We start from the raw sequence: 26,634 nt of genomic DNA, 5'->3' as shown, positions 1-26,634 counted from the left end.
ATTTTTTTTGTCTTATCCTTTATGAACAGTGGCCAACATTAATCTTATTTCAGGTCCTTGGCCTAAATTGAACATTGAAAGCATGCAACAGCATTCTCCAGGATTCCAGCAGCTGGAGTTGAAGCTGTATAGACTAGATCAAGAAAGCATTTGTATAATACTGAGCATTAAAAAAAATCACTACTCAGGTACAATATCTCTGTGGAAAACTGTGTGTGTGGGTTACACATTAAATTCTTACATTTAAGAAATACAACTCCCTTCTTTGCCTGCAAGCATGATTAGTGACTTCCAGCATAAAATTCAAAACCAACGACAGGGCAAATCTTTTCTTTTTTAATCTTTATTAAAGAATCATTAAACTACAACACAAGTTCACACACATTAGCAGAAAGCAAAAAACGACAATGTCACTTTCCAATACTACTGCTGTGCAGTACACATGTTTTATTTATTTACTTGCTTTTGTTTACCAGGAAAGTCTGACCAGATAGTGAACCTCTTTTCCAGAGGAGGCCTGGGAAGGAAAGCTCCAGAGTTACAACACAAGAAACAGTCAAAAACAGAAATATACATTTACACATGAAACAGAATCATAAGGATTACAAACATCTGTGGCACTCATTCATGGTAACTTGTACACTACTCTCTTATTTACCTATTAGGCAAAACAGAATACAGAATGGGGACACTGGAATGTAAAGATGAAACCAGTTTCTAAAGAATGTTAGTTAAGATGAAAGACGGAGTGTTAGAAAGCGTAAAGTGAATATAGTTAATTACAGTACAGCTAGAGTGAGTTCAGACATTGTTGGTATTGGATACAATTATTTACAAAACATTTTTAACAATTCCCATTCACTCTTACATTACATAAACTGCTCAACTCTTGCCATCGCTTTAATCTTGTTCCTTTCATGAGCATTATTCTGCATGTATTATTCCCTTAGATTCCACTTACTTCTATGGCATTTGCACCTACCCTTTTCAGCTCTTTACCTCCCTTACCATACTCAAAACTTCCATTTTGGTTTGTATACATTTTCCATTTTCTACCAACTGCTTTTCTGGTGGTTAACAGCATTATATTTAGTAAGGCCTCACAACATCTAGACACTTCAGATCCTATGTCACAACTCCAAAAAATCATTTGCTAGTTACTATAATTTGCGACCGAAACTTTTACTTTGCAGGGATTTTTTTAAAACCTGCCAACTCACTACAGTCTCAAAAACAAGTTCCCTGCTAACTCTCTCTTCCCTATAACATCTCCAGCATTTGTTATCTACCTGAAGAAAAGTCCTCCAATATCTCCTCTGGATATAAAAACATCAGTGCAATCACTTCCATGCCAATCATTTTGGCCTGTAACTTATAAGGAAGCCATACAGATTTCTTCCCTTTCTGCCTTTGTAAATTGCCTTTCAATTCTCTTTTATAACCTGACTGACTCTTAGCCATCGTGCAATATTTTACATACCATTTTAAATATCTCTTTCATAACAGCATCTTCTATACTAGACAAGTAAAAACTCTAGCTCTTCTTTCATTAAGCATCCTCGTCCATTTCTTTTGTCTATAATCTTGTCTCCAATAGCAAAGGCAATCTCTAACCTGCTGTGCAAACTCCTACTTGGCCTCATCCTACTGTACTGCATTCTCCTCAAGTTATTTATTCCCAATACATTGGTTCCTTTGATACTTTCTTCCAGTAAATTCCAACTTCCTGCTGTCTTTTTTTTATTTTAACACTTTTATCACTTATGACATTGGCAAACATTAATTTTATATAAACAGACCATATTAATATGTATATAGTTACAAACATGCATCACATACATTCTTAGGTGCACATATAATCAATCCAACATTACATAAATGACTTAGTTTTTGCCTTCCTTTAAACCTCACCCCTCCTCTAAAACATTATGCTGCATGTACTGCTCCCACAATTTCCATTTTTCCACGTAATTTTCTCTTACCATTCTCTAAAGATCCCCCTTAAACTTCTTTTATCTCTTTTACAACATTCACTACCTCAAGTATGGTTGGTTTAGACTTGATCCCTCGTGTCTATTTTTATGGTCCTACTTGCAGTATCACTATCTGTAAAATCTCCTTTCAACATCCCCGTGCTGGGTTAGTTCTTAGAGTACTTTCTGCCCTTTTATGAACATAACACTCTGTATGGTTGTTACTAGTCTCCTTAAGGAGACTGTATCTCAAACTCACCTCCAGAAGTGTCATCATCATCGACCTTTTCCACTGTGATGTATAAATCTTCTGCCTAAGTTACATACATGAACCTTAATATGTAGCTTTAAAAGTTTTCCTTCAAATCAGACAACTTTAAAGAACTGCGTTCTATGAAGAGAATCAACTTTAACTCTTGCCCTCTTCCCCTACCAAACTCCTTCAACTCTCTTTTAATTACCAGCAAATGCTCCTTTGGGTGATAAAAATATGTCTTGTACATACGAATAAAATGACTAAATAGCTAGGAGGAGATCTTCTTCAGGTACTCAGGGCATTTAGAGACAACTACCTCTGGGAATGTTTGGGGTTATCAAAGAGTACTAGAGAATCATCAGACAACCTATGTAAAAGATTCTATAGGAGTGAGAAGTGTACTGTTTCTCTGACAGAGTAGCTGATGCATAGAAAGACTACCAAATTACATTAAAGCAAGTACTAGTTTAGATATCTTTAAGAACATCCTGGACAGTTATTATGGGAACAAGTGTTTTGGTATACTGGCAAGCTAGAAAGGCATTAATGCCCATGCCCGAAATATTTGTATGCATGTATGTATGTATGTATGTATGAAATATCAGAGATAGGGGTTGGCAAATCGACACTAACCTGGTGCTTACAACCTCAGGCTCTCAATATTAATGTGGGGCCAAGAATACAAAAGTACAGTTGTGCACACTTACCATAAATGTAGATGAGTGTATTCACTGTTGCAGTCATTACATTTGGGTAATCTGCTGGCAGGCTGCCCTCAGTCGACCTGATTAACAAAGTCTTGGGTCCTGCGTCGGTTGCTGTCCCTTCTTCCATGACGTCAGGGGTATAAAACATGCAGCCGACGCCATTGCATCAGTTTTTCTTGCCCCAGATGTCAGGTGTCCCCCAAATTGGGAGCAAAATATATATATAAATAATTTAAAACACAAAAATATACCTCGAAACAAAAGCAAATACACCAAAAAGGCTTTTAAGTGTAGTAAAAGAAAGTAGAGGCATAGTAAGAGAAAAAACAGGGGGCTGGAGGGAGGGTAACCAGGACTGCAACAGTGAATACACTCGAACATCTACATTTATGGTAAGTGTACACAACTGTACTATGTTCTTCGTGTTTCACTGTTGCAGTCACTACATTTGGGTAGATTCCCAAAGCTATAGTTGGGAGGATGGATTTATATAACATCAGGACCGGCTATAAGGCCCTGCAAAACAGCAGTGGCAAAGCCAGCTCTGGATTTAGAGAAAATTGGTAAATGATAATGCTTGGTGAAAGTATGAACTGAACTCCAGGTAGCACCTTCTAGAATATCCCTGGTAGGAACACCTCTGAGAAAGGCTGTAGAAGTAGATGCAGCCCTGGTGGAATGGGATCTGATACCCTGGGGGATAGGTTTTCCATGGTGCTTATAGCAGAAATTAATACAATGGCTTATCCATTTGGAAATGGTTTGCTTTGAAATAGCCTTTCCCTTTGCCCCTGCAGCAAATGCTACCAGCAGTTGTTCAGATTTTCTTCGAGATTTAGTCCTGTCCAAGTAAAATCTAAGTTGTCTGTGTACATCCAATGAATGCAGAATCCGCTCCCCCTTGTTCTGTGGATTGGGAAAGAAAGTTGGCAAATACATGGACTGATTAAGAGCCACACTGGATACCACCTTGGGCATGAAGGATGGGTTAGTCCTGAGTGACACCCTGTCCGCATGAAAGATGATGAAAGGGTCCACTGCCATAAGGGCCTGTAATTCAGAAATCCTTCTAGCCGAAGTGATTGCTAAAAGGAAGGCTGTTTTCCAGGAAATAAATTTTAAGTCTTCAGTAGCAGCTGGTTCAAAAGGAGGGGGAGTGAGTTTTTCCAATACATAGTTAAGGTCCCAGGCAGGGGTTGGAGCTCTCCTGTGTGGCCTCAAGTTTTTGGCCCCTCTGCAATACTGCTTTAGCAGAGGATGAGAGAAGGGGGGGGGGTTCTGTGTTAAAATGAGCTGAAATGGCAGAGGCATGGATTTTTATGGAGGAAAAAGACAGGCCCTTGTAAAGCATTTCAGTTAAGTATTGCAAAATCTGAGGTAAATTAGGCACTGCGGTGCTTATCCCTTGAGATTGATTCCAGGCACAGAATCTTTTCCATTTGTCAGCATAAGATTTTCTAAGTACTACGTCTTCTCGCCTCCAAAATGACATCCATCACAGGTTTGCTGACGGATGCTAAGGGGGAATTTAAGTGATTAGCCAAGCTGCAAGATTCAATGTTTGGAGCGGAGGGTGCATAATTTGGTCGTTCTGCTGAGACAGTAAGGAAGGTGTCTGAGGCAGGTGCCATGGAGAAATTTGTGACAGACTGCGTAGGAGTGGGTACCAGTGTTGGCAAGGCCAGTCTGGAGCAATCAAAATCATTTTTGGTTTGTCCTGTTTGACTTTTAGTAGAACTTTGGAGAGCAGAGGCAGAGGGTGAAAGGCATAGATTGATCGGTTTTCCCAACTGAAGGACAGAGCATCCACTTTCCAGGCTTTTTTGTGAGGAGTTCTTGTGCAAAAATTGTCCAACTGGTAGTTCTGGGGTGAGGCAAAAAGATCTATGTCTGGGCTCCCCCATTTGCGTGTCAACATGTTGAAACTCCGTGGTTCCAGTTTCCATTCGTGTGGGTCCATGACATTTCTGCTTAGTTCGTCTACCAAAATATTCAGCTTTCCTGGCAGGAATTGAGCTTGTAGTTGTACTTGATAGCTCAAGGCCGTGTTCCACAATGCCATGGCTAGTCTGCAGAGGGGGTAGGAATGTGTACCCCCTTGCTTGTTTATGTACCACATAACTGTGGTGTTGTTCGTCTTTACCATTAATTGTCCTGGATGAAGGTAGTCTTTGAAGGCTGTCAGTGCATTCTGTACAGCTAGCATTTCTTTTTGACTGATATGAAGGTGCATTTGGTTTGGGCTCCATTTGCCCTGAATGCACTTCCCTGCCAGATGAGCCCCCCATGCATAGTCTGAGGCGTCTGTAGTTAGGGTTTGGGCGGCAGGGGGTGGTGTGAATGGCAGTCTCTTGTTTTGGTGGCAGGTCTCTGCCCACCATATGGATTCTAGTTGCAGGCAAGGAATGATAGGAATCATTGTTTCCAGGCTGTGACAATGTTGACTCCATAAACTTTTTAAGTACCACTGAAGTTTCCTCATATGCAGTCTTACATATGCAATTAGAAGAATGCAGGAGGCCATGAACCCAAAGGCTTGCAGTATTTGTCTTGCAGATAGCAGGATTTTTGTGGCCACCTGTTTGAAGTAAGTCACCAAATGAAGTTGCTTTTCTGGCGTAAGGAAAGCCATCTGGGCAGTTGTATTCAAGCTTGCACCCAGGAATGTAATTTTTTGAAGGGGTACCAGTTGTGATTTCTTTTCGTTTATGGTGTACCCTAGACAAGTTAGAACCCTTTTTACAAACGCCAGATGTTTTAGAAAAATGGCCTTGTCTTCTGCCTGAATTAGACAATCATCCAGGTAGGGATATATTTGAATATTTCTTTGCCTGCAAAATGCAATTACTGGAGCCAGGCACTTTGTAAATACCCTGGGCACAGTACATAAGCCAAAGAGCACTGCAGAAAACTAATAATGCAAATAGCCTGCTTTGAAGCGGAGGTATCTTCTGCAAGATTCCCTGACTGGGATATGCAGGTAAGCCTCTTTTAAATATAGAGTTGCCAACCAGGCATCTTTGCCTTGCATAGGAAGTAACTGGTGAAGAGTCAGCATCTTGAATTTTGGAATGTCCAAAAATGTGTTCACAGTAGACAGATCCAGAACTGGACGCCATGATTTGTCTTTTCTGGGTACCAGGAAAATTTGAAATAGAAACCTTGTCCCTTTTCCTCTTCTGGTACTATTTAATAGCCCCCATGTTTAAGAGGGAAAGTACTTGTTTCTGAGCCTCTGCCCACTGATTTGGGGGCAGGTCTGGCCATCCGTTTGGAGTTGGCAATGTGTGGAAATGAAATCTGTATCCCTGGGACACTATATTTAAAACCCATTTGTCCTGGGTTATAAGCTGCCAGGTTTTTGTATGAAGAGCCAGCTTTCCCCCCAAAGGGGTGGCTAAGAGGTAAGTGCTTGGTAATTTTAAAGGGAAGTCATTGAGACTGTTTACCATAGGGAGGTGTCTTGTTATTTCCAGATTTGGAAGTGGAGGTAACCCATTGCTTAGTTCTGAAAGTCTCTTGGGACTGAAACCTGGTGCATTTGGAATGTCTGGGTTTGGCTTGAGTGGCTCTGGAAGGAACTGGAAAGGATAAGTTATTAGTAGGCCAGTGCCTACTAAATCTTGGAGGTTGTACTTGTAAGAAATCTTTCACAGTTTGCATAGATTTAGCTTTTTTCACAGTTTGCATAGATTTAGCTTTTATCTTCCATATTTGTTAGAACTTCTTCAGCCTTATTGCCAAACAGACGGTCCTGCTGCAAAGGAGCATCCAAAAATTTTGCTTTAACATGATCAGGCAGAGATTACTCCTTAAGCCAAGCTTGCCTTCTAAGCACAGACCCAGTAACAGCAGACCTGCAAGAGGCCTCCAAAGAATCAAAACCACATTGCAAAGTATGTTTTCCAACTTGTTCAGCGGAATGCAATAAATAATGTAAATCCTTATTTTCCACACAGTCAGAAATCAACATAATTTTCTGTTTAAGCAATGCTGTTGATATTTTAGCATATGGAAATGACAGTTTAAAGCCCTGATTGCCAAGGTTGCAGAAGTATAAACCTTTTTACCCCATCTATCCAAGGCCCTGGAGTGTCTATCAGAAGGGATAGGATTTTTAGCAGTAGAAGCCTTAATGCCCTTGGGCCCCTGAGAAATTGTTTCAGGGTCCACAACAGGATTTTTGAAAAGGAATTTGTGGGAGTCAGGAACCGTGTAGTATCTATATGGCTTACAAGTGGCCGCAGGCAGGGAATCAGGGGCCATACTGGATTCTGAAAACACATCAACAACAATGTCTAGTACAGGAGGTATAGCCAAAGGCCTATGCTGAGGAAGAAGGAGGAAATCCCTAAGCCTCTTTTTGGATTCAGAAAAATCCTGACTTCTTTCCCAGTGGAAATGCTCCCTTAAGGTATGTAAAGTTTTCCCAAAAGAAAAATCCTCAGGGGGAGAAGCAGAAGGAATGGAATCCTCTGCATCAGAGTCCTCATAAGTAGGTATGGACAAATCCTGTTCATTAGAAGAGTCAGAAGAAACAGAGTCCTGTTCAGAAGATTCACAGTCAAGTTCAGCCCTAGGCCTTTTAGAAGGGGGGGGGGGTTGACTACCCCTGATTAGAGTAATTAAATCTTCAGCCATTTTGATCATTTGTTTTTTAGGCATAGGGGCCTGAACATGTGGCCTGGGCATCCGTTTTTTAGACATAGATCGAGATTTTGACCTTAATATTGAAGGTGGTGTCGGTTTAATATACAAATCTGTAGGCCTGAATACACCGTCAGAAGCCGGTGCCTGCACAGTGGCTCCAGATCCATCCAAGGTAGAGACATCTGCGGGTTCCATAGGTGAAGCATCTCACTGCATACCGGACTCTGAATGGGTCTCAGTAGAGGCCTGCGAATCAGAAGTAGCGGGTATTAGGGGCTGCAAAAACAACTCACTGAGTACCTGCAAACTGGCGACTGGCTTAGGAGAAGGGTCATCGGCACTTTTGGACCTCAACGGTCTGTCTCTGTCTTTTTCTTTGCATTTTTTTGGTACTCCGGTAGTCGGATGGCTAACAGATGTCATTTCTGGATAATTAAACAAAGAACCGAAATATTTAAAAGCAAAAATGTACCGACAACGGATAGTGCGCTGATTAAATAAAGAACAAAACTGACAGCAAGGTACGTCGTAGACACTGCCTAAGCAAGGAATACAGTACAAAAGAAAATCCTTATGAGGTATTTGTTTCCCACAAGTAATACAATTATTAACTTTTACTGACATCGGTAAGGAGCAAGAAAAAGTTTCCCCAACGGGGTTACTTGGCTTTTAGTTGAAGACTTTGGTTCTGAAACTTGAAAACAAAGATTTCAGGAGTCGGCCGACCGGCACTTGCGAACTGCTTCTGCTTCGGGCTCAGCGTGGCAAGAAAGACTGGTGTAATGGCTGCATATTTTATACCCCTGACGACCTGACATCATGGAATAAGGGACAGAAACCGATGCAGGACCCAAGACTTTGTTAATCAGGCCGACTGAGGCCAACCTGCCAGCAGATTACCCAAATGTAATGACTGCAACAGTGAAACATGAAGAACATCATGCAAGCACTCATGCATATGTACACACACACACACACACACACACACACACACAGCTTTTTCTGTTGCTGCTTAAATTCATTACTACCCTTTTGAAGGATGACTCTCCCTTAGATACAGGGGCAGCTGCCTCTTGTCCAAAGACCAAATTTTATAATTTTGTGTTTCAGCAAGGCCATCAGATTGTGATATCTGCTGCAAAAATCTTTAATGAATGGAATGAAGTAAAATGTCTATGCTCAGATTCTGATTTTCAACAATGCAAGCTAGACCAACCCAAAGTCATCTGTTGACCAGAAGCACATCTGTTAGGAACTTTTCCTGGAGATGTTGTTGGCCTTGGGAGTAACTCCACATCAGAAAAAGAACTCAGACAATAACCACGAAGTAGTAAAACTCAACAGTAAAAGTAAAAAGCATTCCCATTTTGGATATTCATCAACACTTAAGGCCACCCGAATGACCTGATAAACTACTGATCTCTCAGTGCTGTAAAAAAAAGAATTAAAGGTAGTGATGTTACCTCAGCTTTTTATACAGCTATGTCTTGCTCAGGTCTGCAATATGGGGAGAGGCCAGCCCTGAATGAGGGATTGTCTGAAAGCTCTGCAAGGTAGGCCAGGTGGCTGGATGTCAGCGTGTATCACAAGTTCCACAAATTATGAATTATACTGCAAACAGTGATCCCTATAATAAACATTGCTTACGTTTACAGTCCTTTAAACAATCCTTTAAGTGTTGCATCAAAAGAAGCAGCTTGCACAATCTAATGGCGGAAAGGTGGGAAAGAGCTAAAAAAGTTTTCCTTTTATGAAGATATACAATATATCCACAATGTTCCAATGTATAAATGAACAAATGGAAATACTCAGAAACTTGGCGCTTTCAAACTGATTATGGTTGCATATTATACAAATTACATCTACTGACCAAAACAGCCTAAATTACCCACATTTAACAGAACTGTGCAGCATCACATGTGTAAGAGTGATGTTTCCAGAATATAAAATACTGTCTGCTGAAGTATAACTTTGCTTCCAAATCTTTAATCCTTATGATCTAGAATTAGTACAGTCTCTCACTTCAGCAGTTTTTTTTTTCCATTTGCCCTCTCTCCATCAACCAATTCTCTCCAGGTCAGTCAGTCCATTTGTTCCCCATCACTGCACTGATGCTTGTATGGAAGGAACCATCATTTAGATAGTCATTAGAGGTGATTTTAGCACTTAGTCATTTTGTACCTTAATTCCCGTGTGCAGCCAGCAATTAATCAGGAAGAAGGCATGCACTGGGCTGAACAATGAGGATGTTTCCTCACTCCATCAAAAGGCATCCCTCTTTCCTAAAGCAAGAACGGTGGTCTCCACCAGGTAAACTGCACCGCACCATGTCAATCTGGATGCATGCGTCCCTCCCCACCCACATGGGACAGGTGACTGCACCATACTCTTTCACTCCTCCCCAGCCCTGCCTGGTACATCCAAGAACCTCTGTCATCTGTGTCGCTGTTAGGACTTCATCCCTCTGTGCCATGGACACAGGTTTCACATCAGTAATTTCAGAGTGCAGTTCAGGCACTATGCAGAGGAAATACCAATTCAAACTGAAATGCATACATTTTTACTGCACCACCTTAGGACAATTATTAATTTAAAGTACTCTTCCATCCTCAGGCACTACACTGTCAAAATGAAGTGCAGAACAGCAACTGGTGATATCAGTATGTTTAGAAAATGTGTAATGATTACGATGTCTCACTTGTTTGTTTCAACTATTACATTTTAATTATGTTTGCAAAGTACTATTAATATTGCAGCTACATTTTAACATGTTTGTAACCAATAAATTCCTCAAAGGCATTATTAAATTCAGTTTCACAGAAGAAAATGCTACAGGGCTCCCTTACAGGTTATAGAAATACAATCCTCTTGTCAAACAAGTCCCGTGCAAATTCAATTCAGCTCATATGGACTAAAACAGAATCACTCTAGAAAGATACAAGTATTACTTTACATACCTCAGAAACTTTGACAGCACATTTATGGCATCCATAGTGTCTTTGTTTTCCTTGTACAACACAAAATGGCAATAACTTCCCCTGTTTTTAGGCCAGGAGTGTTTCCTTGGATCTTTATAAAAGAAAACAAAAACAGGAACATAAAAATAATTGTTACCAGTAACTGCTGTCTTTGCAAGCAATTTCAGTGTTATGTTCTTTCAGGCAAGAGCAGTCTGCATGCTGTTATAATAATGTGGAATCTATATTAGAAGCATCCTTAATGTAGTGCCACATTCTAGTGATTTTCCAGGATTAGCAAGCAGACAACCTTTAGTGTTTCTGAAGTACTGGAATGGAGTTAAAACACGTGCAAATGGACTTTCAACAGGTGATACCATACCCCTGTCTCTCATTTAGTGGTACGGTTCCCTGCAGGAACGGTTTATGGATGAGAATGACAAGTTAGCAATTCTGCATTCACACTAAGCAGACAACACCTCTGATTAAAAAGAGGTATTAGTACTATTATGTATGTGCCATGGTCCTTAAAATGGTTGACATTTCATATGAGTGCTATGAAATGTCAACAGATCTTACCTGCTACTGTTTTGACTTCTGTCCAAACATTGCACAGCATTAGGAGCACAAAAGAGCAGTGTTTAATCTTTTGGAGAGTATTTTTTGTCTTTTTAAGTTTACTGCTTACAAGTAAGCATGCAGGAACTGCCATTACGGCATTCTATACTACAGATTAGTATGACATCAGGCAACTATGGAATGGTGGAGAATAAATCAAGAATGAAGCATTGGAAAGAGACATCTTCAAAACGGACTTGACTGCAAGACAAAACACAGCTTTTATATTTGTTGAGGTAGTAAGACATAAGTTTTGCACAAATCTTATCAGCAATAAATTCATTAAAGTAAAACTTTACTGAATGCAAATTAAATCAACAAATAATTTACTACTAGCCACCTTAGTCTGGAAAAGTAACATTTTGGTAGTTCTGATTACAGCAATCTGAAGTAGGTGAAAAAAAGCAGTATTTAAAATACAGCATATGGTACACCGACTTAGTGTAGAATCATTGAATACAGACACTCTTGCAGTTCAAAATGAACCTCCTTCCTTTTCAGAATACTTCTGACCTACATTACTAGTGGTTTTACATAACCAGAGAAGCAACAACTGGACTCTCAATTCTCTACATCTCTTAATGTGTACATAACCTACACCCAAAAAGATAAGGCTAATACTTTAAGCCTGCAAAACTGGCAGTAGCCTCAGCTGACAGCAGTTCCAGTACACCTATCACAGTAAGAGGCAGGAAACTGAGGAGTGGGAATGGTAACAGCAGGATATCAAAAAAGAACAAAAATGAATAGTCTTCCCAATCTAAGTGAAATACAAACTGGCTAACAGATCTCAAGAGCAAACTCTTATACTCATCTCTGAAACGCATCAAAATGTGAAAGTCATTAAAATGATACACAGGATTTTTTTTAATTCACTGCTCTGTTTCAGAACTATCCCGTCTTTGCAATCCCATGAAATCATAATGTACCGTAAATACTCAATAAAAATAAATACATAAAATAAAATAAGGTTTGCTGAAATAGCTAACCTTCACTCTGATAACTTAGCCCTTCACCAAGAACTTTCTCACATAAATAACTAGTACAGTAACATAGTAACAACTGGCTCAAATTCAAAGTTAAAAAAAAAAAAAAAAAAAAAAAAAAGGGGGGGGGGGGGAGTACCATTGTCACATTTGGTAAACAACCCTCTACCTCAAGCATGCAGCACAGACATGCCCCATTTCAAAATTAAACTACTGTTAGAGACTTCTATCATCATGGGTTAACAATTCCTTTCCTTTCAATCATGTAACAGTAGTCTGAAAAATCCTTTTACTCAGTAAATTTAAATGCTAAGAGTATCATCCAGATATAAAGAAGTCACTGTTCCATTATATTCAGGAATGATTGGGCCGATTATTGAGTAGGACACCACCTTCAGGATGAACCTAACATATCAAACAATTAGAAAGATCCCTGATGTTCCTAACTAAGATAATCATAGGCTTAAAGACTCTGCTACCAACAGACTGGAAAGCACTGTCCATTTATTCAACATCGTATCGAATCTTGCAGGGAGGCCTATGCATTGCCTTTAGTGCCAGTACAGACCCCTGCCTCTCCTAAATCTCTGCAAGTCTAAAAGCTCCACAAACAACCAGATCCAAGGACCCAAATCTTCAAACAGATTAATAAAATACAATGGAGAGACAGATTCATCACACAGTGTATCCCACTGACTGGAATAGACTACCTGCAGATTAAGCAGTGTGATACACACCACCCTTCATACATGACCTAGACGATAAGATGGTTACCAATAAATTCATCTCGGATGTTACTAGCCCTCCTAGAGGAAGGGGATAATGGTTACTGGCAAGGTGCAAATGGTCACGACACTCCGCAGCCTTGAAACTTCTATGAATCCTCTGAATAGTACTGAGACTTGCTGGTCAGTATTACATTTGGAATAATTTAGCAAGTCTTCTCTTTTGAGAGAAGGGGGGTATGCAGTGTTCTGACACATCACTTGCTGCAAGTCAGCTAGCACCAAAGGTTTCCACTGGCTGTTGGTTGTCTTTGCCGTGCTATAATTTATTTAGCCCTACATATGCTTGTCCTTGCTTGAGGAGACGTGCAGCACTGTTCGCTTAGTAGGCTAACTCACTGGAAATGGTCCCACAAATTTCAACCCTCTGACACCAGGGAAATGTCTCAATTCTCACCTGAGAAAATGATTATAAATACAACAGAAACATGCTCACCACATTGAATTATCTGTAAAATAGTACTCTAGAGCAGGTTAACTGTTGGGATTTCCTGTTTGGTGAACCTCCAAAGCTCTGTTAATTTCTTTTTTCCATTCCAGCATTTTGTGTTGACCACACCTCCTAGCAGAAGCCTGCCAATGTCATTGTGCTGAGCTAGGACAACATGTCTAGTGCCTGTAACTATAAATTTGACCACCAACTACTGGACAACCTGCAATGCAGGAAAGCAAAAAACATAATTATAGAAAAATACATACATAACAAGTACAGCCCTGCCTATCTGATCACAGACATTTAAAAGTTTCAGTTAAAGTGCTTGGAAAAACACTGCACGTCTGCCATCTAATGGTTTGACCACAAAATTACAATATGTCCTGCCTCCAATTTTCAGAATACAGCATTTTGAATGTTCTAGGATAAACACAATGGAAAGGACAGCTCAAAGAAACACTTACTGACAACGATTTGTTTGAGATGTGTACTGTACACCACTGCAAATCATTGTAATGCATTGTGAGAAGATCGAGTGAACACTGCCACAATTTTAACATGACTGTAAATGGGGAAAACATTAGTGAATGGGAATTGGTATTCTGTGTCAAGAAATGTACATACCAGCAAAAGTAGCTCAAGAAAAAAGGTGCAATAGTAAAACAGATGGAGCCGATTTTCTACAGGACAGGATGTAAAATGGAAACACCAGAACTATGGGATACTACAATGGTCCTTCATATATATCCAAGCAGATGAAATCTGAGGAGACTGAGTTAAACTACTTGAGTCTAGATAGGTGCAGTTACCTTACACAGTAAAGCACAGTAAGTGAAAAGTGAGTGCTATTACCTATCTGAACTCTTAACTTTCTGCCTAACCATCAAAAGTGACCAGTGTTTGGGTCATCCAGTATGCAGATGACTGCAAAACTGGAAGCATTGTCCTTAACCCTGCTATTACCTCACTTCAAATTGAACTTAACATCACACATGAATAGTGCAGTACAAATGACACTGCCCTCGGGAACAAAAAATGCAGCTTGGTATCTCTCTCACCTTTACATAACACTGATGGACAATAGCTAAATAAAGGCAATATAGTTAAAGACCCAGGAGTTCTTTCATTTGATATCTCTACAGCTCCTAGTAATGACAAACCATATGAAGCTGCCCACTTATTCCCTCATGGGGCTGAGGGCTGTACCAGAGGAATAACTGTTCAACCTATACACAGCGCTTATCAAACTAACTACAAAATACGGTACGCTGCTGTGTAACCTACTGCTATGTTATTTGGTACAATTGTAGAAGACACAAAGATCCTAAATAAAGAGGATAGAAGGGCTTCAAGCTTTGTCTTCTAGCCAAAGTCTGCATCAATTTTCTCTCTTGTCCTTCTGTATTTTACTACTTCCTTAGAGCAACATATACCTGACACACATACCATTAAAGGATCCATTACTATTTAAAAATCTTTTGCTTAGGATACATCCTCGGGGACCTGAAGAAGAAAGGACTCTCTGTCTCAAACATTAATGTCAACTAAACTACGAAACATGATAATTTGATACTACAAAAATTCCCAGGAATATGAAATGAACTCCCCTCCTCAATTAAATGCAGCCCATCAATCCATACCTTCGAGAAAGAAAAGGATGACTAGGGGTGTACCTGCAAGTCCCAACGTGGATTTCCGTCCATCAAGCTCTTTGACAGTCAATAGTTCTGGAAACTATAACCCCTTCCCAAAATCCTGTGATGTTAACAACTGACATGAAGGAGGCCATGAAAAACAAAGCTGTACACTTTACATTTTACGGGCAATGCAGGGGGGTGCACACTGAAAAAGGTGTACAATCAGAAGGAACCAGGCAGGCCCTTAAGATTAAGACACCTCCCACAGACTGCTCTTCCTCCCTACTCATTCATCTTCGGATACATGTTAAACAGGATTTCAAAGTCCAGTTGTGGCAGTGCGGAGACTGAGGACCCAAGAATGGGTGGCGGAATGTCAAAATGGGTAATGTGAACCTATGTCGATAAGCAGTCCACTGTGTATGTCGCAAATAAAAGAAATCAAAATAGACTAATTAGACCCAGTGAAGTGATGAGAATTCCAAGTCCTGCACTTTATGTATAATCAGAGATCCTTGCAAGAGCCTATGAATCAAAGGAGGCAGCAGTGGCCACCAAGCCTCTCCTCAGAGAAGAAACCAAGAATACAGAACTGCTTAATGGACCTCTCACCTGAGGGCAAAAATCCATTGTAAACAGGAGAAAACACAATGGGAGAAGGTAGACGAAAAAGACAAGCTAGACCTACAAATATCATACTGGTCTCTAAACCTCCTTCTTTAGGTCCAAACAGGTCTGCATAGAGTATATGGGGGAGGGGGACTCCACAGAACTGTTCTTTTGGGTCACTTTCAATGTTAATCACACACTGAAAATGGATAGAACTTGAGCTTTTTTCAGTGCTGGTTTAAAATACTGGCAGTGGAGGTAGTTTTCACATTGATGTGGTTCAAATGAACAGAAAAAGGTAGTGTAAATAATGGTCCTCTTTCAAGAAACAGTGAATGCAAGACTGACGTATGTCTATGCTAAGCTGGAAATTTTCTAACCTGGAATGTTGTGAGGAAATCCAACCAGTATAAACAGCTGGAAAGGGGGAAACCACCTGAGTGCTACAACCTTACCTCAGGTACAGGAATGTTGGTGTAGATCAAAGGGAATATTCTCAACCCCCACCCAGAGACATGGGAATAGATTTTTTTTTAAAGAACTTTGCAAAAAAGCAAAGGAAAGATGTACCCAAGCTTTCACTCACTGCAGGGTGATTCTCAGAGTTGCATCTCATACAACATTATTTCAAATTAAAGTACCATCATTTAAACAAATAGCTGAAATATATACTAAACTCACCAAGTTCTTTGAAAAGTATCACAACGTGTTTTACACAGACATTTTAAACTACAGTAAGTTACTCACTTTGTCCATTACAATGTGGTGTTCTACAATAGAAAAAGCCATAATTATTACTTCGATAGCTGAAATTTTTTCCAGTCTGCTGTATTTTTAATACATTATTTCTATTTTTTTCTCAAAAAAAATTCTGCAGGTGGACTTCTTGCATTTCTATTTCCTACTGTATTGCCTTTACGAGGTCAAGTGTTTTATCAAAAGACTACAAAACACAAAATCAGCATATTGTAAATAACACCAACTACACACTAGAAACCATTTCAACTGCACATTTTGCTCAGTTCCAGTGTCTCTATCCTTATTTGCATTATCATAAGGTTTTACACTTTTGAAAAGGAAATCCAACTTCTTAGCAGTCATACAGCTTTTCTGAAATTACCTTTGCAACACTGAATGGCAAAACACCTCAAACTTTTACCTTTCTAGTGTGCGCACGCGTGCGTGTGTGCACGTGCATTTAGCAATTTCTTTCACTCTGTCTGATAGTTAAGCTCAGAGGATTAAGACTTCAGGATCAGCTTCATTATGTAATCTCAGGTGGGATTTCCTCAGTCTCTATTTGCCTATTGTCTGACTAAGCAAATCACTTAACCAGACAGTACTGCCAGGCAGTCACTAAAAATGGGCCTCAACCTAGTTAACCAACAAGTTAGCAATAAAGAACTTCTTTAACCTATAGTTTGCTACAATATGCAATCACCTTAGAAGCAAAACAGCTTCGGTTGAAAGGTGTGCACTCTGGACAACTTCTAGGAATCCTCAAGGCTGGAAACATCTAACCATTCTTTTTCTTAATCTTTATTAATAGACTTCACTAGCAACATACCCACTTCTTACCGCCAAGCACTCCTTTATGCTTCCAGATTAACTTTTTCTCCACTTTCATAATCTACTTGTCTGAAATAGCAGACTTATACAGAAACTTCATTTAGTTCCGTAAACGGATTAGCACCTAGCAGTTTAATGTCAAGTGTTACAAAACAAATGTCACGTACTTTAACCCTCCTGCTAGATTCCATTTACTTGGTACACGAACATGAAACATCAAGAAGCTTGAAGCAGGTCAGACCTTTAGATATTTCACCCATGGTTTAAAACACTGCTACTTCAGACATCACTTGCACTCTACTTTCACCAGTCCCTGGCAACAACTTATTGTACGCTGGACTATCACAGTGGATATTTTGATCCTCACACAAGTCTGGTCTTGAAACATTTTACACACGCATGCACACACACACACACACACACACACACACACACACACACAGACACACGCACATGCACACGCACATGCACACGTGCACACACACACACATGCACGCGCGCGCGCACACACACAGACACTCGCACAGACACAGACGTGCGCGCAGACACATGCACACACATACACGCACGCGCACACATGCACATGCGCACACACTCACATGCGCACACACGCACATGCACACACACGCACATGCACACACTACTAATAATCAGTACATCAGTAATAAACTGCAGCCATGCCAGACTTGCTTTATCCAATTCGTTCTTCACTTCTCATACAGAACATTACTGTAATGTTAACAGTTTTCAGATTTGGTTACTTAACCTTAAGTTCATAGATGCATACAAGGCTAACTACCACAGAGGCCTTTACAAGGCAAGACCAGTCATGCAACCCAAATGTATCCCATAAGTTATAATGCCTTAAAGGTTATTTTAAGGAGAGTATGTTTGTTAAATCATAAATTAATGGATGCCTCTATCCATCAAGAGTAATACGTGTCAGACCAGGAGTGAATTTCCCACCCACCAGTTGCACTTAAATACTGTTAGGAAAGGTCTCTGCTTCAAGTCAATGGAAAAACCTTTTCCAGAGAATGAAGATTCTCCGAGATACATACCTGCCCCTCCAACATGTCCTATTTAAACCGTAAGCAAAGTTTAAATCCTTAGATCAATCAATTCTGGTGCTGTTATTTTTGCGGATATGGAAAAGGTTCATCAAAGTGGGATCCAGAAATACTTTGAATGCCAGGCATAAATCACCACTGAGTAGTCTGTTGGAAACAAGAGCACAGAGATACGGCTTTGCAGCGTTCTGCAGAGGACATTGTGTTTACACCTTGTATTCTTTTTGTCAGGAACGTCTGTGGACGTTCCAGTTGCTGCATGTGCCTGGTCAAGTACATACAAAATGGGGAGGCAAATTCAATGATAGGTCCGATAAGGGCCAAGTACAGTGGCCTGATGATTTCCCCGAACCTAGATGCCATGACCTTACTTAAACGTAGAATGACATACAATGATTTTCTTACTGCTTGAGACGCATGTTGGTCAAAAACAATGTTACTATCTACATGTGTTCTTAAACACCTGACTGCTGTTGTCTACTTTTATGGGTGTTTTATTGATGAGGCAGTTGCTCTGGATGGCAGACTTCCTAAAAGGTACTATTCTGCATTTTTTGGCATTAAATTTTAAGCTGTGGCTTTGGCACCAGTCATTTGTAAGTGCTAGACCTTCATGCACGAGGTTAGTAACTTGTGTGGTTTCTATGATTGCTCCCAGCTTCTAGCGTGCAATCTTCTGCAAACTTGGTAAGCCAGTGGTTGCCAACATTGGCTCTGACTTCCGAAAAATAGATGCCAAAGAGGAGCAGTCCCAGCACAAATCCCTGGGGACCCCACTGGTGACTGCCCTCTTTGTATTGGTAGTCTCTCCAGGCCTGACTACCTTGGTCTAGTCTGTGAACCAGCTGGCTATCCAGCAAGTTACACACCAGTTTAACCTAATTCTGTGTTTTTTTGTTTACAATGCCCGAGTAGATCAAAGTAGGCAGTATGCACTGTTTTGCCCTCATCCATTGCCTTGGGGACTTTCTCAAAGAAGTCAACCAGGTACAGTAAACATGACCTGCCTTTGATGAAACCGAACTGGGTCGAGTGCATTGTCTGAACGTTTCCAATGTCACTGTTAATCACTTTTATGATAATACTTTCCAGGGCTTTGCATAGGTTCATAGGTTGGTACTAGGCTATCGGCCCTAGGGCCTATACAAGCCTAGCCATATAAATTCCATGGCCATTTCTTCCCACACTATTTACTTCCCTGGACCCCTGTCTAGCAGGGCGACTGACGTGATCCCTGGGGTGATTTTCCTTTCTCCCATATAAGACTAACCAGACTAATGGGTTTCTAAGTTCGCAGGATCTGTTGATGGTACACCCTTGTGCAATGGGGATAACCACTGCAGTCTTCCATTCGCATAGCACAAAGCCTGTGTGGAGTCTATAGTTAAATAGTGACAGTGGTAGCCCTGACAGGTCATATTTCAGGCTATTTAGGAGGCATTCTGAGATATTATCGGGGCCTTGCCTCAGACAGCACATCTAAGACTTGCTACCTACTAATAGCTGGACAGGTTATGTTAGTTGGCTTTTCCTGAGGGGTAGCTAAGGTTGAGAGGGGAGTAAAGCTGAAGCTGAATTTGCCAGAAGACTTGCTACATCTCCCAGTTCCGTGAATGTAGTTCCATTTACCAACAGTTCTGCATACTGTCGTGTACTACCTTTTAAGTTTTGGACATAGTTAAAGAAAGCCTTATAGCTATCCTTTGCATGGGACATCATCAACACAAAAAATTTGCTTTGTTGGACTTAATTAGTCCTCTTAGTTGTCTATTTAGTTTGAAGAGTTTTTTTTTTTTTTTTTTTGGTTGAATGCTTCCTAATTTTAGCTATGACTTATTTTCCTTTGTCGTAAATCCTGTTTAATTTTGGATTCCATCAAGGTGGATTTTTTTTTAATTAGCTTTGTGTTTACTGCTAATAGGTACAGCAGCCTCTAAGCCATCACTGACATGGTTGTACAGAGTTTCTATGAATAATTCTGCATAGCCTACTTTGTTACCTGGGTTTGGAGGGGCTTGAAAGTTTGACAGGTTATCACTTAATAAAAGTTAGTTTGCCTTGGAGTAGTTTCTAATCGTTATAGGACTTGCTGGGGTTACAGAATTGATTCTAACTCTGAAGGAGAATGCTTTTTGGCCTGACCCTTCCAGACAGGACACGACACGGAGTTGGGTGGGGGAGGTGCAGCATTCTCCCATATTTGAGAGTATTAGATTCAATATGTTTGTACCTCTAGTAGGAATATGCACCAACTGCTCCTTCTACAAAGTCTAGGAATCTTTCTGCCTACAATTTAAGGTAGTGCTGGATTCCCAGCTTAAAGTCCCCCATTACTATGGAATTTGGCTGAATGGTGAGCATCTCTAACAGGTCAAAGAGGTACGAGAAAGAGAAGGTGACCTACAGCTTGCTAAGATATGGTATGAGACTTTGTCTATGGTAATCTGGATGTGGAAGAACTACACTGCATCATTCTGTTAAACCAACCCAAAGGTATGCTTGTTATCGACGTAGATTGACAAACCTCAACTTTAGTCCCTGCCTGTGCAGTTGCTGGTCTAAATGTGTGGAAGGTACTGAAGGCTTGTATTGCCAGGGTACTCTCTTCAGCTTTAAACCATGTCTCGGTAACTGCCCAGATATCTGTATTTTCCAAGGTTAGGAGAGCTTGGACAGAGTAGAGCTTCTGGTTTAGACTCCTGGCATTGAGCAGTAACACCTTTACATTTCCATGGGTAGATTTTGCAATGTTAGAAGTCTTATCTATTTGGCACTGCCTAACAAAGGCTCTATGGAGGACAATGTTTTAGCCAATATTCAAAAGCTTAGTAGGGACAGGAGCAGACCATCCTTGGTAAAGCAACATGGTTTGTTAACCCTGTCCTCCTACATTGACACATACTGTATCCCTCTAGAATGACACCAAAAACTAAGCCAATTATTAAAGTCAATCATCTTCTATTCACATGCAATGCTGCTCAATGCTAGGCACATAAAAACCCATGACACACACAGTCTGAGAGCTCCATAATGACTTTCTTCATACAGTCTATGGAGGTGTGTCTCAGGTCACTTACATCTATAGGAAATGTGACTGAATCATGCTGGTACCTGTGGTGCAGTGACTTGAGTGCATGTATAACTTGGTGGTTCCTCTCCCTGATAGGCAACTGACTGTTATTTTCTCCTTGTTCACCCTGGTGAGTAGGGCATCAGTATGTTGTACAATAGAGTTCCGTAGGACTAGAGGACCCGTTAGTGCATTGGCTTGCTTTACGGGCTTGGTAATGGAGGCTCCACTGGGGTGGCTGTATATGCCATGTTAGGTGTTGCTTCTGTTGACTGCTTTTGGGTTTGCTAAGGATAATTATTGTAGTGGAATGTCTGAAAGGACTTTGGAAAGTCTGCATTTAACTGCCTCAGCACAAGTAGGTCTATGTGTGGGGTGTGTACTATGTGTCATGGGTGTAGTGTGCCCGTTTCACAACCAAGGTGCTATTATGAACATTTGTGGAGGCAAAACTCTCTCGTACAGACATTGGGTATGTACATCTCTTAATACTGTGTTTGTTTCTTTGAAGATTAAATGGTTGTCCGTGAACTTTAGACAAATGTTACATTGTCTCAATAAACCCCTATCCACCAAATTGGCTGTGGAGAAATTGGGAAACTGCATATCCACAACTTTACGACCTTTACTGGGTGATCTACAGGGGTGTGGTGCATGAGGAGTTATTTTTGGGCCGACTAAAGATGCTTTATGGGCAAGAGAAGAGACCAGACTCAGCTATATGATACTAAATTCAAGGGGATGGCAACTGTCCTCCAAGCAGAAACTAGCTGCTCACAAAAAAAGTTGTTGCTCACTCACCAAGGTATTGGTACTGTTTCAGCGGTGGTTTTATACGGAATATTTGATTTCTAAGTGCCTGTGTCTATACAGGGTACTACTAAACCACCAATGCAAGATGGGCAGCAATGCGCAGATGCGTCAGACTTATACAGGCACTTAAAAATACAGGAAACCAGCTGCTTTGCCCTCTGGCCAGTAAAAAAGGAAACATTTTCTTATGCGTTTCCCAACTCAGATAAAGCAGGCTACCATCTACTGCCACTACTTGGACTATCTCATTCCTCTTAATGTAAAGACACAGAAATGAGTAATGCTACCACAAATCTTAAACTACTTAGACAAGGCTATTTCAGGTATTAGGGACAACAGTTCAGAGTAACAGTGAGTGTGGAACAGAGGTGAAGAAGAGAGTACAGGCAGTGCGGAGTGGGTGGAGAAGAGTGTCAGGAGTGATTTGTGACAGACGAGTACCAGTAAGAGTGAAAGGGAAGGTCTACAAGAGGGTAGTGAGACCAGCTATGTTATATGGGTTGGAGTCAGTGGCATTGACAAAAAGGCAGGAGTCAGAGCTGAATGTGGCAGAGTTAAAGATGTTAAGATTTGCACTGGGTATGACAAGGATGGACAGGATTAAGAATCAGTGTATTAGAGGGTCAGCACAGGTTGGACGGTTTGGAGACAAAGCCAGAGAGGCGATATTGTGTTGGATTGGACATGTGCTGAGGAGGGATGCTGGGTATATTGGGAAACAGATGGTAAGGATGAAGCTGCCAGGTAAGAGAAAAGAGGAAGGCCTAAGATAAGGTTTATGGATGTGGTGAGAGAAGACATGCAGAAGGTTGGTGTGACAGAGCAAGATGCAGAGGACAGAAAGAAATGGAAACAGATGATCCGCTGTGGCGACCCCTAATGGGAAGAGCCGAAAGAAAAAAGAAGAAGGGACCTTTAAAATGATTTATGGTGCAAAATGAACAGACAAAATAAAGCAGCAGAACTCATAACAACAGTTAACTGTAGTGCAAAATAAAAAAACATCTTTAATTTACCAAGGATGGGGCAGGATTAATTCAGGAAACTGTCAGAGAGTGCCAAACAGATGGGCGCTCTGGGAAAATGAGCAGGAGACCATTTGTAGCAAAGGAAATTTACTTAAGAGCGATACTGTTTTGCTGGGTGGGCACTCAGTATTATGGATAAATGGAAAACAATAGGTAGGAAAGTACTTAAACAGTTTACACAACAGACAATAGCAATGAAAGGGGGGAGGTAGGGAAGGGCTTTGAAAGTCAGATTACCATAAGGGGCGAAAGCCAGATGCACAGACTTTTAAAACCACCACAGCAAAAAGGACAGTGGGAGGGTTGGGGAAAATTTAGGTTGCAAGAAGCAGGTTAGCTGGAGAGGGATCCAATCAAAGCCAATATTGCACCTCTAGTTCTATGACTGAGCTACAGGTCAATGACTCCAGGTAGGTTAGAATTTCAAAAACTAAGTTAATGTCTCAGTGGGGGATAGGGCAAACTCAAAGAACAGGGGGACAGAAAGGCACTAGATTGCTACTTTAAGCAGATAAATAAGCATAATTACAAGACTCTAAAAGCAAAAGTAGAATATAAACAACTGTGAAGCACCAATCCTGGAGAAGAATTTTCAATACTGTCACTACTGTAATTCTACCACAGACTAGAGCATTAGACTATGCAGAAACTTACCAGCAACACTATTTATAGAAACTGCAGTAATAAATGACTAAATGAGGCTGCTGCCACAACTTCAAATGAAACTAGAAGACTTGGGCACCAGACAAGGTTCAAAATACAGATACCTTTCACAAGCAAGTTTATTTATGAAGACATAAATGCAGTATAATGTATGTACAAGTCTAAGCTCCTGCAGTAATTCATAATCTTCCTACAGCTGCAAACGAAGCTACAAGACTAAGGTCCCAGATAAAACTAAAAAAAATTCAAACATTTTTTTGCTAAAACATGGAAAAAAAAGCAGAAAAGAACAAAAAAAATGTCACCACATAGTTGCTATAAATACAACTTAAAACATTCAAGCAGAACTGAAATAAATTTTTTTTTTCTTTTTTTTTTTTTTTTTTAAAGAAAAGCTTGTTTCTCACAGTTCAAGGCTTTCCACATCTCTTAACAGTCTTGAATAAAACAAGCCTAACAGAAATGCATTCAGTCAGGCCACATCACCTAACAATTCAGCATCACAGGCTCTTCATCTTCTTTACTTTCTCCAACAATGAAAGTACTTCCAGGGTGTTTACCCTTGTAATTATGCTTATAATTTTTGTTTATTTTTATCATGTAACATTATGTCATTCTAGTTTTCAAGCTTATGATCATGTTAATGCAATTTCTTTTTCAAATATTATTAGCAGTCTGTACAACTGTCACTCATTCACCTGGTCTATGCCTGAAAATTGGTCCATTATGATCATGATGCTGCCCTGATAAATAAAGTGTCTGACTGGTAGTCTAACTTGCACATTTAACTTGTAACCACAGTTATATGCCCTATTTACTGCAGGACAGATGCATAGAAATTAGAAGTTATGTACCTACCATAACGTTCCATGTTAGTTGTCTTCTTCTCGCCTTCTTTCTTGCTGGATGGGTTCGGAGCCGAACCTCGGCTCCGACTCGGCCACTCTAAAAGCTCGAGAGCTAGTTTCACTGGCTCGAGGCTCCCCTATATCCCACAATGCTAGGCGGTAACTTCCTCAGATCTCGTTTGAAAGCTAATACCAGCAATAAATTTCCATAAGGAACAAATAAACTCTTCTAGGTCTGTCCTGGCTAGGGGGAAGGAGGGTGGGACGCAAGAAAGAAGGCGAGAAGAAGACAACTAACATGGAACGTTATGGTAGGTACATAACTTCTAAATGTTAAGTTGTCAATCTCGCCTTCATTTTTGCTGGATGGGACCGCGTCCCTAGCACCTTGTCCCGGGTGGCCTATCGGAACAGACTCTTGAGTACAGTGGAACCAAAGTTGGCCCGGTCTCTAGAGGCCAGATCCAACTTATAATGAGAAATGAAGGTATGGGGAGAAGCCCAAGTAGATGCAGAACAAATCGAATCAATAGGCAGCCTATCTTGGAAAGCTACCGAGGTGGCTAAAGCTCTAGTTGAATGAGCCCTGGGTTTGGATGGCAACCGTTGATGTCTTATCTCATACACTAGGGTAATCAACGAAGTAAGCCATCTAGAGAGAGAGAAACTTTGGAGACTGGAAGGCCCATTCTACCTTCTGCATAAGAAACAAACAGTTGGTCAGATTTCCTGAATTGTTTGGCCCTGTCTAGATAGTACCTAAGCTGGTGATGAATATCTAAACTGTGTAACTTTTGTTCTGACCTATTAGAATAATTTGGAAAGAACACAGGAAGCTCAATGGTTTGATTCAAATTTGCCAATGAAGCTACTTTGGGCAAAAAAGACGGGTTAGTACGCAAGGAAACCCTGTCTTTGTGAAAAACTAGATAAGGGGGTCGACTACACAGAGCATGGAGTTCAGAGACATTTCTAGCTGAGGTGATAGCTACTAAAAAGAGCGTCTTCCAGGAAAGTAATTTCATAGAACATGAAGCCGCAGGTTCAAAGGGGGGAAGAATTAAGGAAGCCAGAACCAAGTTGAGATCCCATTGAGGAGGAGGATCTTTGATGGGTGGTTTGAGAAGAAAGACTCCCTTTAAGAAGGCCTTGCAGAGTTTGTGAGACATGATAGAGGACTCTGAGACCCCAACATGAAAGTTCGAAATTCCAGCCAATTGAACTCTAATGGTGGAAGGTGACGAACCTGCATGGAAAAGTTCGGCTAGAAAGTCTAGAACTGTTTGAATAGAAGCAGTGAAAGGATCTATGTTCTTTGACTGCGCCCAAAAGGAAAAGCGTTTCCACTTGCTATGATAAATCTTCCGAGTGGAAGATTTATGAGAGGCAATCAAGATATCTCTCACTGAGTGAGATATCAAAGGAAGCCTGGCTAAAGTCGGAATTGGAGGAACCAAGTTGTGAGGTTCAGAGAGGGAAGGGAGTGGTGCAACTGACCCGACTGATGGGTCAAAAGGTCTGGAACTGGGTCCAGATGCCAAGGTTGTTCCAATAGATAACGGTGAAGAAAGGGGAACCAAATTTGACGAGGCCAGTAAGGGGCAATGAGGATCATAGAAGCTTCCTGAGCGATGGCTTTCTGTATCAATTGGGATATCAGTGGGAAGGGAGGAAAGGCATAGAGAAGTCCCCGGGGCCAAACGTGTACTAGAGCGTCTCTGCTGGGATGGCCTGGTTGGGGAAAGAGGGTGAAAAAATAGTCGCACTTGCTATTTTGTGGAGTAGCAAAAAGGTCACAACAAGGCCTGCCCCACTTTCGAAAAACTTTCTCCAACACTGAGTTGTTCAGAGACCACTCGTGAGGCATGAGAATAGCTCTGCTCAATTTGTCCGCAATCACATTGGACTTCCCGGGAATGTGCGTTGCTAACAGAAATCGCTGAGAAGAGATTGCCCATTGCC

At 40.8% G+C, this 26,634-nt stretch overlaps 1 protein-coding gene across 1 annotated transcript in view; it reads right to left on the bottom strand.

Annotated features, from left to right (window-relative positions):
* PUS7 (pseudouridine synthase 7) overlaps positions 1-26,634 on the bottom strand; it is a 924,586-nt gene that overhangs the window by 735,413 nt on the left and 162,539 nt on the right. Inside the window, exon 6 of the mRNA XM_044088529.1 lies at positions 10,544-10,655. Coding sequence (XP_043944464.1) covers positions 10,544-10,655 — 112 coding nt within the window. The remainder of the gene's footprint in view (positions 1-10,543; positions 10,656-26,634) is intronic.

This window comes from Protopterus annectens, chromosome 11.part0, assembly GCF_019279795.1.
Source record: "Protopterus annectens isolate FY-2018-M chromosome 11.part0, PAN1.0, whole genome shotgun sequence".
NCBI classification, from domain to species: domain Eukaryota; kingdom Metazoa; phylum Chordata; order Ceratodontiformes; family Protopteridae; genus Protopterus; species Protopterus annectens.
Note: the sequence above shows the minus strand (reverse complement) of the source record. Positions and strands in the feature narration are given on the sequence as shown.